The sequence below is a fragment of the Alligator sinensis genome, unplaced genomic scaffold (genome assembly GCF_000455745.1).
Source record: "Alligator sinensis unplaced genomic scaffold, ASM45574v1 scaffold242_1, whole genome shotgun sequence".
Taxonomy (NCBI): Eukaryota; Metazoa; Chordata; order Crocodylia; family Alligatoridae; genus Alligator; species Alligator sinensis.
The window spans coordinates 324779-344217 of NW_005842320.1; the positions used below are offsets into that span (position 1 = coordinate 324779).

The following is a 19439-nucleotide window of genomic DNA, read 5'->3' on the forward strand; positions in this document are numbered from 1 at the left end:
GACTTGGGGGTCATCATTGACCACAAGATGAACATGAGCCTGCAATGTGATGCGGCGGCTAGTAAAGTGACCAAAACGCTGGCTTGCATCCATAGATGCTTCTCAAGCAAATCTCGGGACGTCATTCTCCCCCTGTACTCGGCCTTAGTGAGGCCGCAGCTGGAGTACTGTGTCCAGTTTTGGGCTCCACAATTCAAAAAGGATGTGGAGAAGCTTGAGAGAGTCCAGAGAAGAGCCACGCGCATGATCAGAGGTCAGGGAAGCAGACCCTACGATGACAGGCTGAGAGCCCTGGGGCTCTTTAGCCTGGAAAAGCGCAGGCTCAGGGGTGATCTGATGGCCACCTACAAGTTTATCAGGGGTGACCACCAGTATCTGGGGGAACGTTTGTTCACCAGAGCGCCCCAAGGGATGACGATGTCAAGTGGTCATAAACTACTACAAGACCGTTTCAGGCTGGACATAAGGAAGAATTTCTTTACTGTCCGAGCCCCCAAGGTCTGGAACAGCCTGCCACCGGAGGTGGTTCAAGCGCCTTCATTGAACACCTTCAAGATGAAACTGGATGCTTATCTTGCTGGGATCCTATGACCCCAGCTGACTTCCTGCCCTTTGGGCAGGGGGCTGGACTCAATGATCTTCCAAGGTCCCTTCCAGCCCTAATGTCTATGAAATCTATGAAATCTGAAATAAGTCTTTTAAATACTACAAAAAGAACTGTAGCTTTGCAGCTGGACAGGCTGAACTGCAAAAAAGACCAATGAATGTCCCTCAAAGTGGTTGACATTCGGCAGGTGTTAAGCGACACGAGTAAAGCAAAAAATAGACTGGAGTCTGGATACTGATTAAGACCAGATTAAAGACCTGGAGGGATGTGGGCAGTGGGGTCCCACAGGGCTCGGTCCTCAGGCCCATACTGTTCAGCAACTTGGACAAAGGGGTGAAAAGCACCTTGCTCAAATTCACAGATGACACTAAGATGTGGGGAGAGGTGGGCACAGTAGAAGGGAGGGACAGGCTATAACTAGATTTGGACAGGTTACAGGGGCGGGGAGATGAGAATAGGATAGGAGTCAATAATGACAAGTGCAAGGTACTGCACCTAGGGAGAAAGAACCAGCACCTAGGGAGAAATAACGGCCACAAGTTGGTTGAGAGTAGGTTCAGGCTAGACATCAGGAGGCACTACTTCACAGTCAGGGCGGCTAGTATCTGGAACCAGCTTCCAAGGGAAGTGGGGGGAGCTCCTACCTTGGGGGTCTTCAAAAGGAGGCTAGATAATCACCTAGCCGGGGTCGTTTGACCCCAGCATTCTTTCCTGCCCGTGGCAGGGGGTCGGACTTGATGATCTGTTCAGGTCCCTTCCTACCCTATCAACTATGAAACTATGAGGACAAAAAAATAGTAGATTTGTAAAGGATGTCCACTTAGCCTGATATTCTGAGGACTAATCAATCTGGCCAAAATTTTCTAATTAGGCGAGCTAAAGCTAACCAGCTAAAAATGTGATCTGGAAGTATTGGAGGTGTTGAGGAGATGAATTCCCATTGAAGTCAATAGCTATAAGTGCTTGCTGAGCACCTCTGAAAACCAAATTAAATTAAGTAACTAAGTTAAAAGCACCTACGTTAGAAAGTGCTGGCATTTTTGCACATGGTACAGGCACTTGAACTTGAGACCAGTAAATGTTTCCCTGCCACCCCCTGCCCCAGGCAGTTAACACACAATTATGGTATAAAATGATGTTCTTAAAGGACCCTGATTCCTTGCAAACCCCCGCCAAGAGTTGTGTTTACAGCAGTCCTTTGACTGCCATCTTTTAGCAAGTTTTAAAATCAATTCTAGACTTTTTTTCAAATTCAGGCTGATGGTATTTTAAAATTTCTGCAAACGATTAAATGCTCAATAAAGTATAGCATTGGGATAACTTACAAATCAACGTGCAGAACTCTCTGGCCACTTCTCGAACACGCAGCTGCAATGATAGATTCAGGCAAACCTATAAAAATACATATTTTTTTTTTAGAACAAGAGTTTAAAGCATGTCTTAATAAGAAATAACTAGCATGTCATTGCCATGTGAGTTAACTAAAATGACTCACAACACATTTTGGACCATTATAATCATCATAATTTCACGATACTAAAAAAGCAAACAAAATGTCAGTATCAGTAAGAGATCCTTCAGTATTGCCTGTTGAACTTATATTTTCTTGTATAAAACACACACCTTTCTTCTCCCAAAACTCAGCCCCGCAAAATGTAGGTGCATGCATTAAGCAAGTAAGTGATTTTCTGCCTGGAATAGAAGCACTCTAGTTTTTTTTCATAGATTCATAGACATTAGGGCTGGAAGGGACCTCGGAAGATCATCAAGTCCAGCCCCCTGACCCAGGGGCAGGAAGTCAGCTGGGGTCATAGGATCCCAGCAAGATAAGTATCCAAATTTCTCTTGAAGGTGTTCAATGTGGGTGCTTGAACCACCTCCGATGGCAGGCTATTCCAGACCTTGGGGGCTCGAACAGTAAAGAAATTCTTCCTTAAACGGTCTTGCAGAAGTTTATAACCGTTCCACCTTGTCATCCCTTGGGGCACTCTGGTGAACAAGTGTTAATATTCAAGTAGCTCAGGGAGTCAGCTGATTTAATGACTCACTGACCTGCACTCTGCAGCAGTTAACAATGGTCTTGATATTCCACTAACATTTCTTAGGGCAATTTTTCCTGTCTGCTAGCTGCTCCTGGTCTCTACGCATATTTCATAGGCTTGGAACTATTTTTAGCTCTTTTCAAAATCATAGATCCATCCATAAAAACTGGTCTTCAACAGCTAGAGTTTCAGCTTTAGTTTAGCAGAAAAAAAGGATAAGTCACCTGAAAATTAGGCCTCTGTCTCTGATCTATACAGCTAAAAATCTGGAAAAAACATTTTTTCTTCATTTTGGCTTCCAACAACAGGGTGCGTATTATACTCCAGGGCACAATGTATGTTAACAAATATGGTGGTAATAACAACAAATAAATAATAATAATTTTTAAAAAGTGTTATTGGTGAAAATATATCACCAATTTCTCTCCTAGATGCTTTGATATCATATATTTATTCAGCACTTGCACAACACTGCCTAAAGCTTAATGTGATATACAGAAATTGCACTCTCAGCAACACAAACCCCCAAGTCATCTCAAAACTCAGATATTTTTACTTCAGATGAGGGATCAAACTAGAAAAAAGGTAGTGGCAATCTTCCACCAATTACTCTGCCCGTATGAGGTGCCACTCATTGACTGCGTTCAAAATAAGTCATGCACATTCTCTAGCTTCTGCTCCCACTCACTGAGCACACACGGAGGATCCTTTGGGCAGCTGAATTAGCTTCAGCTTAAATGAGTGGGGCAAACCTTGCAGAAATAATGTTTCAGGTTCTGCAAAACACAGGAAGATGTAATCACAGCAGTTAACCTAAAAAATAATCTCAGCCATAATAGCTACAGATTATTATAGCACTAGAACACAACCACATACTTGCTTCACTTTAAGCTGTCAAGAACATTTGAGTTTAACATGGACCCAATAAGCTTTGTAAGACCCATCACAGGAACAAGTCAAAATTTTATTAGGAGTTGCCTCAACTACATGCTCAACTAGTGATGAAGATTGAAAAGAACCCTAGGTCCTATATCATCAGTTTCCTCTTGTAATATGACCAAATAAGGTTTCTGGAATCTTTACAATCTGATTATCTGTTACACATACATACCATAGCATGTCAAGGGTACAAGGTAATTATTTTCTAACTTACAAAATTTAAGTCCTTACCCAGTTGATGGCCAGGGCTTCTAGGTATTATTTAGCACTTGTGTAGACAGAAACTCATTAGTTGAGAAATTTAATCTAGTTGTGGTTAACAGTAAGATCCCAGTGTAAATGCCAACCAAGAATCCTTAGTCACTCTTTATTTAGGCAAACTTCCATTGAAGTAAGGCCCAAATCAATGGATTAGGTCCTAAGGAATGTGAACTCAATTGCGCTCTCTCTCAGTCAGCTTGTGTTGTCTAGGTAAGTTAATTAAAAGCTCCACCTTGTCGTCCCAGAACAAACAATCATTAAACTTTGCTTCATAAATTACAGAAATCATATTTCTCTACTGTCAGTTTTGTAATGAAGATTTTTTACTACAGTGTTTAGCTAACGTAAAAGAAAGTTCCTCCTTTCTCTTTTTAAATAGCTTCATTTTCCTAAGACATTCCCTGCAACATAGGTTTAAATCTTTCTTAAATACTTTAGTCTGTACAGAGTGTGTCAACATTTCATTTCAATATATAGTTTATATTAGGAGTGCACCAATAGAGATTTTTTGGGGCTGATACTGATAGCCAATATTTATGGAGACATATTAGCCAATACCGATCTGATTACTGATACAGCTGCCTCCAGCTGGTAAGTCCGGTGTGGTGGAAGGGGAGGGGGGAGGGAAGGGGTGTCGGGGGGCCCAGATCAACACCCCCCATGGTGAGGGAGAGAGAAGGCAGGAGCAGACACTGCACAGGCAGGGTGGGGGGGAGCCAGAGCCACAGCTCGTGGCATGGAGGGAGGCGGCTCCTGCTGCTGTTTGCACCCCAAGAAGGCACAGGGGGGTGTGCTCCCTGGATCTGTGTGGAGCAGGGCACAGCAGGCTGCACAGGGCTCTTCTTGGTGGGGGCTGGGCTCAGAACAGGAACCAGCAGCACTAGGAGGATGCTGCAACCACCCCTAATTTTGCCGCCGCTCCACTCCCAGCGCTCCCACCAGCTGCTTGGCACAGCCCCGGCTCTTCCCAGCACATGGGTGGAGGCGGGGTGTTGAGCTGGGGCTGTGCCGGGCGGCTGGTGGTGGTGGCGCTGGGAGCACAGTGGTGGTGAAATCCGGGGTGGCTACAGCATCCTCCCAGCACTGCCAGTGCCCACTCCGAGTCCAGCCCACGCTGAGAAGAACCCCGCGCAGCCCCAGCTGCAGCCTGCCCTAACCCACACAGATCTGCGGGGCCCATGCCCCCTCCCATGCCCTACCAGGGTGCAAGCAACAGCAGGAGCCACCTCCCACCCATGAGCTACAACTCTGCCCCCCCCAGGCAGCAGCACCCCCTGTCTCTACCCCCTCCCTCCTGCATGGAGCGTTGATCTGCCCCATCCACACCCCTTCCCTCCCCTTCCACTACACTGGACTTACTAGTTGGAGGCAGCTCTCCACACTGCTGAGCTGTGTTCCTCACTGCCTGAGTGCTGCGCTAAGGCTGTGTGCAAAACAGGCATTTATCGGCCAAATTACTGACCTCACCAGGCCGATATCTGATACAGTCAATTTTCTTTATACCAGCACTGATCCGATATCGGACCAATGTATCAATGCACCTCTACTTTATATACGTTTATGTCAGTTGTGCATATAGTCGCATATGAATCTGACAACAATAAACAAAGAAATGAAAATGTTCACATAGGTTTCTCACCCTCATATCTAGTTCAGAGGCTAAGAACAGATGTTGCATTAGTACGATGACAAGTTGTGCCTGTGTTTACCCTAGAACAGAAATGTCCTGAGATTGGCCTGTACACACATGTACGCACTACCAACCAGGGTTTGATGAGCAACTGAATGCACATAGCTCCCAAGAATAGCAGGGTCTCTAGCATTAGCTCTGCCATTAGCTCCAGCATTAGCTCTACTGAAGAGCTTTCACCTGCAGCTCCCAGGGACAGACTGACTGACTGGGCTCAGGCACTGGCTTCATGTGCCTTGAGTCCAACACTATCCAGTCATGTGACTCTGCAGACACTCACAGGTGTTCCCCCTTCTGTGCCTGATAACCAGTCTATTTTCTCTTTTAGGGCTTGGTTCACCTGTCATTTGCAGATGACATGAAGCTGGGGGGAGCAATGGATACACTGGACAGTAGGGCTAGGATTCGAAGTGACCTAGAGAAATTGGAGGATTGGGCCAAAAGAAATCTTATGAGGTCAACAAGGACAAGTGTCAAGTCAGTCCTGCACTTAGGACAGAACAATCCCATGCACCAGTACAGGCTGGGGGCTGACTGGCTGGGCAGGAGCTCTGCAGAAAAGGATGTGGGAGTTACAGTGGACAATAAGCTGAATATGAGTCAACAGTGTGCCCTTGTTGCAAAGAAGGTTAACAGCATACTGGGCTGAATTGGTAGGTGTGTTGCCTGAATTGGTAGGTCAAGAGAAGTGATTATTCCCCTCTATTCAGCACTGGTGAGGCCACATCTGGAGTACTGTGTCCAGTTTTGGGGCAGAAAAGATGTGGACAGACTGGAGAGGGGCATATGACAGGACAAGAAGCAACAGTCACAAGTTACAGCAAGGGAAGTTTAGGTTAGGTATTAGGAAGAATTTTCTCACTAGGAGGGTAATAAAGCACTGGAACAGGTTACCAGAGGTTATGGAATCTCCATCCTTGGAGGTTTTTCAAGACATGGCTAGACAAACTTTTAGCTGGGATGATCATGCTTTGAGCAGGAGGTTGGACTAGATGATTCTATCTGACTGCAGCTTGGGGCTTCTGAGATGCCTATAGACCTGCCCTGTTTGCAGCTTACTGCTCTGTGACTACCTCCTTGGGAAGGTTACTCCTCACCCAGGGCAGCCACTAACCCATGTAGCTACAGGTCTGCCTGCTAGTTGGCATCTGGTTTACAAGCAGTTAGCTTGTGTATTAACTACCACCCTGCCCAGCCCAGGGACAGCTCAGTTTTCTATTACAGTTCATCCTGGGACAAAATGGTTTCTTGAGGGACAAATGTAATGTTTGTTTGTAGCCAGACACTAGCAGTTAAGGGGCCAATCTTTTCCTCCAACTATTACTGTACACTAATCATGACTGATGACCAAGATACAACGCAGCTATGTGTTTTGCTTCAAGAGCAAAGATCAAACAAACAATCAGGACCTAATTGCAGGGAAGAGTGAGCAGTCACCTACAGACCATGGTAACTCAGAAATCAAGCTGTAAGGGAGACAAAAATTAATCTGTTTAATATTTACTTGGTTAAAATGTAGGTATTCATTGTTTAGATTTTTTTTAATATTCTCTTGATGGAACGGGTGGATTTTAGTCAAACAGTCAAAGGAGAGAAACAAAGAGGAAAAAAAATAAGAGCTCTTAAAAGTCTGAAATAGCACCAATAGATTATTTACAGTAGCCTAAAAATATCTGTATGTAACTCTTAAATTCTCTTCTCTTCACCCAGGAAAGAGACTTTTAGACACCCAGAATTGTACTGCACATCTGGTGCCACCTTTCTTGTTGATATAAGCCACTGAGTGTTTATCATTATTAAAACAGCACGCCTGATCAGGACCAGAACTATAGTAACAAGAGTATAACTAATTGTTCAGTACTTGATCCAGTTGATACTGTGTTGGAGGTCTGATTTCCATTAACCTTGGATGTTGAAAGCTGACATTAAATTTATCCCCAACCTGTGTTTCTGACATACTGTAGCCCTCCAAGTACATAATGGCAACAGGGCAAGGGATTATAGAATAACAAGTCCCATGAGCTCAAACCTATGGAGAAGCCCTATGTCCTCTAGCTTACTGGTACAAGAGACATTATTCAAATCACAAAGAGTATGCAGTCTGACAGATATAACTGGAAAACAAGTGATGCTATGCCTTGTGGCCCCCAGCTTCTAAATCTTTTCTGAGAAATCAGTCTCTACAGAACTTTATTACTCTTGGAGGCCAAGTATCATAAGCAGGACTACAAAGAGTCATTTTGCTATAGGTGATGGTGACAATCCTAATTATTTCAAACTAAAATCTGGACAGTGCAGTGCTTGCTCTGTTGGCCTTGAGCAGAGAATACTCTGAAAAACAGATTGTTTTAAAATGGATTTACAAAGCAGCCATTCTACTAAAGAAATTACTGCTAGCTAATATTTTGGAAAGCAACATTAGGCAAATAGACCAAAAAGTAAAAGCATGCAAGAAATATCTGTTGCATGTGGAGCTAAAAATATTTCCTATCTGAGGTTCATATAATATTACATAAACAGATATTCTTTGGATTATCAAGAGAGAAAAAAAATCATTTTTGAAAATTACTATGATAATTTTTTTCATTTCCACCCTGAACTCTGGCTCCTGGAAGAAGCCTCTTCAAGAACTCCAGGTAGAGTTCTGTCTTTGGCATGCTTTGGTATGAGAAACAGAGCAGAGTGGAGTCCTTACACCCTCTTGTTCCCTGGGAGATCAATTACTGCAGTTTGAAAGTGATATACTGCAGTGTTCATACTTTGGGAATTCAAATAGTTGGAGAATGTGATGTCAATAACCTTGATTTTGGCCTGGCATCTCAGTCTAATGAATGAGCAGGCAAGACCTGCTAAGTCTGCTTAAGATTCGTTTTTCTGATGAAACATAGATCCAACACTGAAATTTCATGCCACTTTGTCCCCTAATCAGAGGAACCATATCAGTGTGTCTGTAACCATGCTTACTTGAAGGATGGAGATGGGTTCCCTACAAATTCCCCGTTTTTCACACCACTAAACATATGTGATCAGCAGGGATCCAGGTTTTCTGTTTCCCACAGAAAAACAGAGGAAGATACGCCCCCTTTTGTCAGAGGAAAATGTGGATTTTTCATTTTAGTGAAGAAACCCATGGATGTTGCAGTTTTACAAAGAGCTCTCTGCAGGTTGGCAGAGGTCTATCCTGCAGGAAGCTAGGAGGGAGTGGGAGAAGGGCAGTCAGACAGGTGGCGGATGTATATGCCAGGCAACCTAGACAGCAGCTCCTACAGGTAAGTGAGGTGGGAGAGATTGAGGTCCCCATAAGGAGTGAGAGAGTTAGGCCGGGTGTGGCTGGGGCTGCTGCTAGCCAGGCGGTGTGTGGGGTTAGGGCCCCAGCGGTGAGTGGGATGGGGCTGCAGGCAGTTCGTCCAGGGGGCAGGGTTGGCTCTCTGTCGCTGTGTGCACTCCTTGGGGGCGGGGGGAAGGGGGACCTATACCCCCCAGATCTGTGTGGGGTGGGAGGCAGGCTGCCCACTGTGGGCTTGGACTCCTGCCCTGCTGCCCACCCCCAGGGCCTCCACGGCCTAGAGGGTGTGACCTGGCGCTGCAGGACACAGCAGGGCCACAAAGGAAAGCTGCTGGCCAGCTGTGAGCTCCGTAATGCCCTGGCAAAACATCCCCTGTGCACGTGGCAGCAGTGAGGGGCACAACTCCGCACCGCCACCCCTGCTGCTGCCCCTTGTGCAGGGGCCACATCACCATGGCAGCACAGAGTTTGCAGCAGCAAGCAGCTTTCCTGTGCAGCCCCACTATACCCTAAAGTACTGGGTTGCACTTGTTGGGCTACACCAGCCCCAGGAAAGGGCAGCAGGGTGGGAGCCCAAGCCTGCAGCGGGCACCCCCGCGCACACAGATTTGGGGAGCACAGGTTTCCCATCCCCCCAGAGTGAGCACAGCGGTGGGGAGCCTGCCCTACTCCAAGCCCAAGCCCACAACAGGCAGCAGGGAGGGAGCCGGGCTCCATTCCGCTGCAGCAGCCGCTGCCTTCCGTCAGGGACAGGGGGCTGTGGACCCAGGTCCCTGGCCCCACAGCCCTGGCAGCTGGGGACCCCCTCCAGCATGGCTGGGAGAGGCAGGGGTATCTGTGAGGGGGCAAGGAACATCAACAGGGCCAGGGTGCTATGGGGAGGGGTAAGGGGCACCAGCAGGGCAAGGGGGTTGTGGGGGGTAGTGAGGGGCCTTTCATTTTAATAATGGATTCTGGGTTTTTATCAGAGAATTTGCAGTTTTCTTCAGGGAAAACCAGGATTCCTGGTGATCAGGTCAAAATAACATCACGACCATAGTATACTCTGGATTTTCCTTTATGCTAGGGCTATACGATTTCTAAGCTGCTGGGGACCACACATCCCACAGGCCTAACAAGTGGGAGTAAAAGGCCACATTAATGGGGGCCACAGGCTGCACACAATACAGACCCCCCTGCAACCTCTCACCATGCACTCAGGTCACACTGGCCTCAGCTTCAGCTCCCTGCCACCCACCCCGAGGGCAGGCACAAAAAGCAGAAGTCAGAGAAGGGAGGCGGATCCTAGAAACTCTGGCTGCTGTTGCAGCTGGAGTAAGCTGTGGGTGGGCCGGGGGCAGCAACCAGACAGGAGCCCAGGAGTTGCAACTTAACCCCTTATGCACTGCATGTGACCCACTGCTACCTGGACAGCTCTGCTTTATGCTAATAGGCTCCCTCAGGACTGGGGCTATTTTTTTCCTTGTTTGTATGTGCAACCATGGAAACCTTTAAGCAAAGTATTAACTCATAAAGAAGCATGCTCCCCAAGATTTTTATAGTAACCAGTTCCTTCTTTCCATAGTTTTAGGGAGAGCTGCAGTTGTGTCACAGTGATATATATAACTCACTGCTCTTTTCTTACATCTCAGGCAATTTGGGACGCATGAAGGGACTTTGCCCCCCAGCAGCTACTGTTAGGAAAATCTCTCTCAAAAACAACTCTGAATCCAGAGAATTTTCTAACCTCAATTGGCACTGCAGGAGGCACCTGTTCAGACAAACTACATAGGAGGTTGATGCAGCATCGTCAGAACAGGAAATTTCTAGTGAAAGAGGCCAAGTATAAGCTTAGAATCTAATAAGTCAAGAATAAGAATAATAAAGGTTTTGGTTCCTTTTTCTTTTCTTCTTGTTCTAAGCAGCAAATCCAGTCACAATCTTTCTGCAGCTGCAGGAGGCAAATTAATCTCAATGTGTGTGTAGGGGTGTGATGACTCTCAGCCAACCCAGACCCATAAAAATGAGCTGCAAGTAGGGTCACACACATTTTATTGGATTTCTGGATTCTCTTACAAAAGAGGTTTAGCTTTAATTGCAATTTCACTAAAAATACTGTGTTTCATAAGTAAAAATACAGGAAAAAATGGACACAATCTAAACAGCTCCCTCAAAAATATAGACTACATGGGCCCCTCATCAAGGTCCCAGTTCCAATTCTAGTTCCAGCTACACAGAAAGAAATAAAAATGAGAAGCCTCTTCGTATTTCAAGCTCTCCTGTCTTGTTTTCAGTGCTGTCCAGTCAAATATCTGCACTTTTTTTTAAAAGGAAGAAACTTTCTAAAGCAAAAATTATACAATTTGCCTAATTTAAGTTTATGCTCAGGCTTCCATGTATGACATTTATTTTGATTAGTTGCCATATAGTACATTAATATTACAGATACATATTGCTCTTTACAGTAATTAAAATTAACAATTTCCAAGCCCCAAGCAGCTTACATAAATAAAACTCTATAAGTGCTGAAGTGTATTTCTCAAAATAAATTGGATTTTTCAATTGTGTAACTGATATATGCTTGTACTAAACTATATAAGCCTTTTGTAGCAAGAGGTTTAAATGTTTAATTTATTCCACTATATCTATTAAATAAATCACTAGTGGCCCCTTCGTTATATAAAGGATTGAAGGGAAATATATTCTCAGTGAAGAAATGTTAAGACCAGGACACTCCACACTGCAATCTTCTTATTACGCAACTAACCTACTGCAATAAATTTTGCTGGTATGTGAACTTCTGACATCGTAGCAGCTAATTTCTGGGGTAGCTCACTGGATAATTCTAGTAGCAAGTTTCTTGTAATATTTAGATCTTGTAAGGCACTCAGAGTATAGTGACAGGAGATGTCTAAATGCCCTAAACTTGATTAGTGTATATATTTTCTGTTATACCCACTAATCAGAATGACTCAAAGAGGTTTGTTTGTTTTAAGAAGTGCAGAAAGACATCTGCCTACATTACAGATGACTATGGAAACCATTTATGGTACTATATAGCAGCCCCAAAATGAAAGTGTGTTGGAATAGAAAAAAATGGAAGGGCTAGGTGCAGATATGGACATTCAGAAAGACTGAGGCAGAATCAATCCAAGTTATGCAGTTTTCTATAAGCAACATAGTTTAGATTGGTAGAGAACAGAACACATATTCACCCTTTGGTGGGAGTGCAAATCCTAGACCAGGTTCCACCATTTTAAATGAGTCTGTGTACTGCACTTCTGTTCTGTTATGGGTATAGACTGGTTTTGGGCACTGAACTTCTGTTCTGTTACAAGTATGGACCAGTTTCCATCCCTTATACCAGTAAAAGTGTAATGTCTGTACCTGGCCAAGATCTCTCAAGCTTTTGCACAACTAAACAGAACTGTGTGAAACTGTTGCTGAAGGGACACAACAGAGGAAGAATACAGGCACTGACAGTCACCTTCAAAAGAAAACTAAGATGACTACGGGCTGTGGGCTGGGCCTCTCTGCACCCTGCTGCCTTTGCCCTGGGAGCCATACACTGTCTGTGCCACGCAGCCCCTGCTCACCCAGCAGTGGGAGGCAAGGCATGGCATCACATGGCTCCCAGGGCAATGACAGCAGGGCGCAGAGCCCCGAGCCCACAGTGCACAGCCTACCTCTGCTCCTCTACACCTGGATGACCTGCACCCCTCCCCACAAGCCTGGACCACAGTTCCAACCCACGACCCACCCCAGCCCTGGGGCCCCACTCACCCCAGCCTCTGCCCCACTCCCTCCCTCACCATGGGGGCCTCAATCCACCCCTTCGCCTCCACAGACTTACCTGCTGAGCCTGTCCCTGTCTCTGTCCATCATCTGTCTGTGTCTGCCCCTCACTCCCAAGCCACAGCCACAGCCACCCCACCCCTGATGTTGCTCCCCACTCCTGACCCACAGTACCCCAATCCCTGGACTCCAAACCCCATGCACACACACCCAAAGCCCCCCACATCTTTACAAATTCCTACATACACCCCACACCCACTCCACAACCATACAAAGTACCTGCATAATTTTGCATAATTTTTTCTGCACATCATTTTGAATTTTTAGCTGTGCAATTAAAATCGTGATTAATTGCGATTATTTTTTTTAATCATGCAACTAATTGTGATCAATTTTTTTTAATCGTTTGACAGCCCTAGTTCTTACTGAATCTTCCTGAGAATTCTACAACATATGAGAGTCATAAGGAATTAATCACTCATTTTCTAATGACTGAAAGAATTATAATTGCAAAAGCCTGAAAGAAGTGACACTCCTCAAATCAGTGACTAGTTCCAAACAGTCTAGGAAGTTTTAGTAATGGAAAAACTGTACCAAGTCAATATTCTACAGGGAAGAAGGAAAAAAGATACTTATTTAGAAACTTGGTGGAGATCCTTGAAATTTAGTGCTTCCAAACCATAAAGTTTGAGAAACTTATTGGAATACTGAGCAAAGTGCAAGTTCTATGAGCTAACAGTAAAGATCACACTTAGAATAAATTTGAAATCTAAAAGCAAAGCTAAATAGAAGATAGTGAGATATGTATTACACAGCATTCTGAGGGAAAAGAAGGGTTGAATTATTAAGAAGGTAACATACAGAGATGAAAAAATACAAAAGCTTAATGACTGAAACATAAAGGACCTGTCAGAGACTGAAAGAACACAAGGCTCTTCTGCATGGATCATGACTTGGGTTAAGGTAGCACTGTTGATGGAAAATAAATACTTGTCTTGATGTATATTTTAGAGAAGTAGATATATCTTCAGACACACATTTTTATTTGGCAAGTTGGATTAGTTAATATATAAGGGTGGGGATGTTTTTGGTTTGTTTGTTTTTTTAAAAAAGCCTTTCACAAAACTTTAGTTCATGGTTGAAATAACCTGACAGGGTAACTTAAATACTACTTTGTACTTTTGTGCTCGGTGTAGAAAAAAATAGATTTTAAAACTGGTAGCACAAAGAGTGCAAGCATATACATTCATCATCTTTCACCAAAAAAAAAGCAGCAGAAATTAATGAAATCACAAACCCAACACAATAACATTTGTAACGCAGCATCACAGCTGCCCAGCAAGCTTCTTTATATTTGGTAGAACTATCACAGTTAAGCATTTGTCCATTTTATTGTTCTTTTAGAAAGTTTTCCTGAACTGTAAAGCACAGGGGTGGGCAAAATGGCAGATCCAGCCAACTCTGCTCAATGGAGACCCTGGCCCAATGCTGTCAAAGCCCCACCACTACTAGGGCCGCCACAGAAACCAGCCAGAGCCACATGGGCAAGGGCTGCTGAGATATGGAGTCTACTGTGAGCCCAATCTGGCCCGTGGGCAAAACTTTACCGACCCGTGTTAGCACTAGAGTAGCAATCAGCATGATTCAGTTCTGCTATTACTCAAGAAATAGCTGTAATTAAATATAAAAAAAAATACATAAAATAAAAATAATTCTTCCCAATATGGTTCATAGCTAGATAAACAAACTACCTCATTTAACAAGATCACCTTTATAAAGTAACTAACAGTTTATAAATATTCCTAAGGTCTCTTCTCAGTGCATCTTTAGATCTTCTGACTGTACCAAAAATTGTTCTCTTTCAGTTCACAGTATTTTTTGGTGAACTACCACACAAGACCAGTTTCAAAGAAATAAGGGAGAAAAACTTATGTGTATGCATACACACATTTTAATACATTAAATATTAATATATTAAATCATTTGACATTAAATAGATGAATCATGATAAATAAATCAATCATAGATGAAACAATTTTTGAGTTGTGTTATTACCCATACAAAACACACATGTAAGCTGTTTATGAAACTCAGTTGGCTTGAAGAAAACTTCATCAAGGTAAGACACATAAAAACAGACAGTTGCCTATTTTCAGCAGGCCATTTTCCAGCTATTGGCAAAAACAGATTACCTTTGATTTAAACACAATTCTGTTTGAAAGAAGTCAGATACTTATTTTTCACAAGTAGTTAAATCATCTAGTTATGTTCACCTTACACAAAGAGGCCAAGTTCCAAACAAAAGTTAAGGATGCCTGTTAATAAGAATCGCCCATGTCAGTAATTCTGCATCACATCTACTCAGAACAAAAGCAAATGAAGGGGTTTAAAAAAAAAAAAAGAAAACAATCCCAATTATCTTCCAAGTATTTACAGTTATGAGATATCTATTTATCCTTCAAACATCAGGGAGCTGATTAGGACAAAAAGTATCCTAGGGATCAGATCTGAAGGGACTCCATATATAAAACGGTAAAAGCATAAGGAGGAAGATACTGAAACAACTATTTTTCCAAGATAAAAATATATTCATGTCCAACAACTTTACATTTAGAAATCATATCTGACAACAACATCCATTAAGCAAACATCTTAGGAGACAGATAAAAGTAAGAAACACTTTGTTTGGTTTTTGACTGGACCCAACTCTTCCAAAACCTACTTCTACATTTTTTCTGATAGGAAGCAGAAAGGTGGCATGATCTTGCTGCTTATTGCTACATATGTACATGCTTCAATCACAACTAGAACTTAGCTGTTTAACTCTGGATATGGACAGGCACTCATTTCCAGCACTAAGAATTTTTGCTTCAGCCCCCTGGCCTGAGGGCCCCACAGAAAAGCTCTCCAGCCAGGAGACTGGAACAGAAACCCCAGCCCTACAAGAGCGCTACTCCTTGGGTCACCCCTGCCTTTAAGGGATTGACAGCCTGTGCTCTCCCCTGCTAGGGGAAGCACCACACTGTCAATGAGCAGTTAGCAACTGCTGAAAAGTGGCAGCTGCCATGGACAGCCCTGCACCCTACAGGGCTGGAAGGGGCAAGAACTATCCTTGCTACTTCCAGTCCCCATCCCACCGCGCAGGTTGAGGTAACTCCTGTGCAGGGCAGGGAGCATAGATTCATAGATGCTAGGGTCGGAAGGGACCTCAATAGATCATCGAGTCCGACCCCCTGCATAAGCAGGAAAGAGGGCTGGGTCTAGATGACCCCAGCTAGATACTCATGGGAGATGTGCCCATGGCTGGAACCATCCAGGAATTGCAAGACAGGTCTAGCTGTGGGAGAATGCCCCTAATCCCATCCCATAAATCAGCTGATTGGCAGGATGAGCCATTCCCCCACAACTTGAGCATGGAGCTGTAGGAGAATGCCTCCATACTCAGTGCACAGACTCAAGGTAACACAGATCTGTTCAGCAGCAACAGGGTTCCTCCAGGGTTCCCTGACAGCTACCCTTGTGCAGGATAAACAGGGAGCCAATACTCTCCTGGAGAATGGAGGATTGTAGGATACAGTGGATATCCCACTATTGGGAAAAATATACAGCCTTTCAGGCTGGTGCGCAAGAAAAGAGATGTTCCTCATTTAAAAATGCCCTCATTTTTGCATGAAAGAGCCAGGTCTCTTTTACAAAAATTAATGGATGCACGTGCTCTGTTTGTGCTAGGAGAAAGGCTTTTCTCCCAGCACAAATATAACGCCTATCCACAGCACGTGTCTGGTGCTGCCAACTCCATTACTGAGGTTTCTGCTCAGGACACTTTCAGGAGCACATCCAATGCAACAATGACTTTAAAACATACAAGTTGTTGGCATTCTGTTCTCTTCCAACTTTTGAGGCCATCCTCTTCTTAACGGTCTCAACTTTTCTACTCAAAATCTAGACAAACATGTCTTTCAGATTAGACTAATTCAGATTGAGGTTTTCAAATACCCTTCCATAATTTGTTTCAAAGTGCTCAAAATAGATTTTAAACAAAAGGCAAATCAGTGTAATTAAAATAAGGATAGATTCTCCATTATGCTGGATAAATGTCCAATACATGAGCTTGAGAGGGGAAGGTTCCCCGAGAGAATAACTAAACTATTCAAAGTACTAAGAGAACTTTGTTCAGTTATCTTAAAATCTTCAATGAATTGGAATGTTGTACGACTGCACACAAGGCTATAATAATCCCAAACCCTCTACTGTGCCACCACTTCAGCCCTGTTAGCACCAGAATCTTAAGTGAGAAAACATGAACAGGAGAACCAAAATGGAAAGCCATGGGCTCAAGTTCTCCACAGTAGTCCCATTGTGGGAAAGCCTTTGGGATTTAACGTCAAAGCAAGCAAGGAACAATCAGTGGCAACCGGCACTTATACAATAGAGGGTATCTGAAAAGCACAGAGTGACTGATCAGTATCAGTCATGAGAAAAATTCACTGAGAAGGCAAAGGTATGGTTATTTACTAGAGATGCTAAAAACAAGTATGATTGTGAATGTGATGAGCTTTGCTCATGATGTGTAAATAGATAGGTAGTTACCCATTTTACCTATTTGTAAAGATAATGTAGCTATTACTCCCTTATAAAAATTAATACAACAATATATTTTACTTATATGCATACAGGAAAAATGTAGTTAAACAAGTTATGCACAACACAGGTCCCAATCTTAATTAATTACAGTGATCTGCATATAACTTAAGTATATAAACATAAGTATACAAGAACTTTCCTTCCCAGTCTATTTTATAGCCTAATTTTACCCTATGAACTGCATAGCTGATGAAACTGACTAGAGCCCATTCCAGGTCTTCTGAAGCAGCCTTCACCTCACTAGGTCCTGTCAATGTCAAGGCTAATATTAGAGGCATAAGACACTCTGAGAAACAAGATAACAAGCCTTAAAGAAGTGCAAAAAACCTTATCCTTGCTATTGCTGTAATTAATGAGCATTGTTTTTATTGTGATAAATACATAACTTTTTCAGTCTCCAGGCTACATACTTAAACTGGGTACAGTACAAATCACTGACATTCCACTAGATTGTAATGAATGTATCCTGGGGTCAAACCAATACCTTATTTTAAATTACCATTTCCTTACAGAGATTGCATTACAAAACTTATTTCAAACTTATAGGACTGTCATATGATCTTACAACAGCCTAGACCTATCCAGTCCCCCCCCCCCACATCATGTATCTAAATATCTGGTTGTCTAAATTGGAGACTGTTTATTTATGTAAAGTAGGGTAACCAAAACATCAGCACAGAAAATATTATTTGAAATACCAGAAAAAGATTTCAGGCACATATTAAAAATTCCAGGGAGCAATAAAAAAATTAGGAGTTACTGATTTTTTTAATTCTCTTTTTAATCGGATCTCTGATGTGCAACTTCATAATTCACATCTATAATATTCAGGTTAGTTTTCCATGATATATTTTAAAAACTGTATTAGTATCTGGAATTGATTTTTCCTAACACTATACTTACATAAGATAAACATAAAATAAAGTACTTACACCACTCCCGGCATATCGAACAATAAATAATAGATTCTCCTGACAGGACTTTGATGACCTGGCAAAGCCCGAATGCTTTCAGCCAAAATCATATGAAACCATAAATCACTCTTTATTTTATAGAATATTTCAAAATGGATTCCTGCTTTCTACCTTGAAAGTCATTTCATGTGTTATTTATAACCAGAGAAGACCCGAATGGAAAGAAAATTGCATAGAACTAGAAAATTTACTGTGACTGCTTTTATAAAGAATAACTTCTTTTTAGAAAAAAAAATGAGAATTACTGGCAGACTTGTGAATACAACTACCTTTTAGAGAGCAACATCCTTTATTTTACAACTTAAACAGCAGCTAACACAGGCCTTCTGCAATATCCTAGATACACTTAAGCAATGCTAAAAATTGAGGTATAATCCAACCAACTAAAGACATTCAAAGTTAAGGATGACACCGCATTCTTAACTTATGCTTTTGCAATAAAATGCACAACAATGTTAGACTCCTTTACACTTGCAATGATTCCTGCCATAAATTCAACCTTATTAAAAAGTTCCGTCTATGAATTTTCCTTTTTAATCACCGTTTGAAGACAAAGCGCTGTCATTAAGCGTAAAATCTGGATACTTGACAGTGCCATTTTCATATAAATGCTTTCAAGAAAACAGTTGTATGCTGTTGTTTAGAAGGTACTCTTTAACTCAGCAATTACAATGCCACACATCCCCCTATAATAAGCAGAGCTACTATTATAATGCTTAAAGGCTAAGCCTGCAAGCACTTCTGAATGTCAAGAGTACAAGTAAAGTGTTTGCAATAGGATGCCCTCCAAAATTGGACATTACATTCTCTCTATTAGAGCTTACTACATATCTCTTTTTTAAAGAGAAAATTTGATCAAATGTCAGTACTAGCATATGGATTACTGATATGTATGGCATCAGTATATCGGGGTTTGAGGGGGAGGAGGGGAAGGTTGTTACAGGGTAACTCAGCCAAAATAAAGCCATATACCATTTTCAAACTGCAAGATGTGAAAGCTCATGAAAAGGTAAAAGAGCTACGACAAAAATGGAACTCCAAAAAATACTTCTTGTATCTTCATTTCAAAAACTCAAAATTCAATATACAGTTAGCAGTTTTGTATCATGTTATACCTGCAGTTATAAGGAAATGGGGGTTATATTTACTCTCACTCTGGTACTAAAAGCTTTGTTGGTTATTTAGACCTAGCATACAGCCAATAAGTAGCCCTGGCATTCCT

General features: G+C 42.7%; 1 protein-coding gene across 4 annotated transcripts in view; it reads right to left on the minus strand.

Annotated features, from left to right (window-relative positions):
• CHM (CHM, Rab escort protein 1) overlaps window positions 1–19439 on the minus strand; it is a 148747-nt gene that overhangs the window by 121735 nt on the left and 7573 nt on the right. For all 4 annotated transcript variants that reach the window (XM_025209963.1, XM_025209964.1, XM_025209962.1 and 1 more), the window contains exon 2: window positions 1933–1999. In XM_025209963.1, the coding sequence (XP_025065748.1) occupies window positions 1933–1999 (67 nt within the window). The remainder of the gene's footprint in view (window positions 1–1932; window positions 2000–19439) is intronic.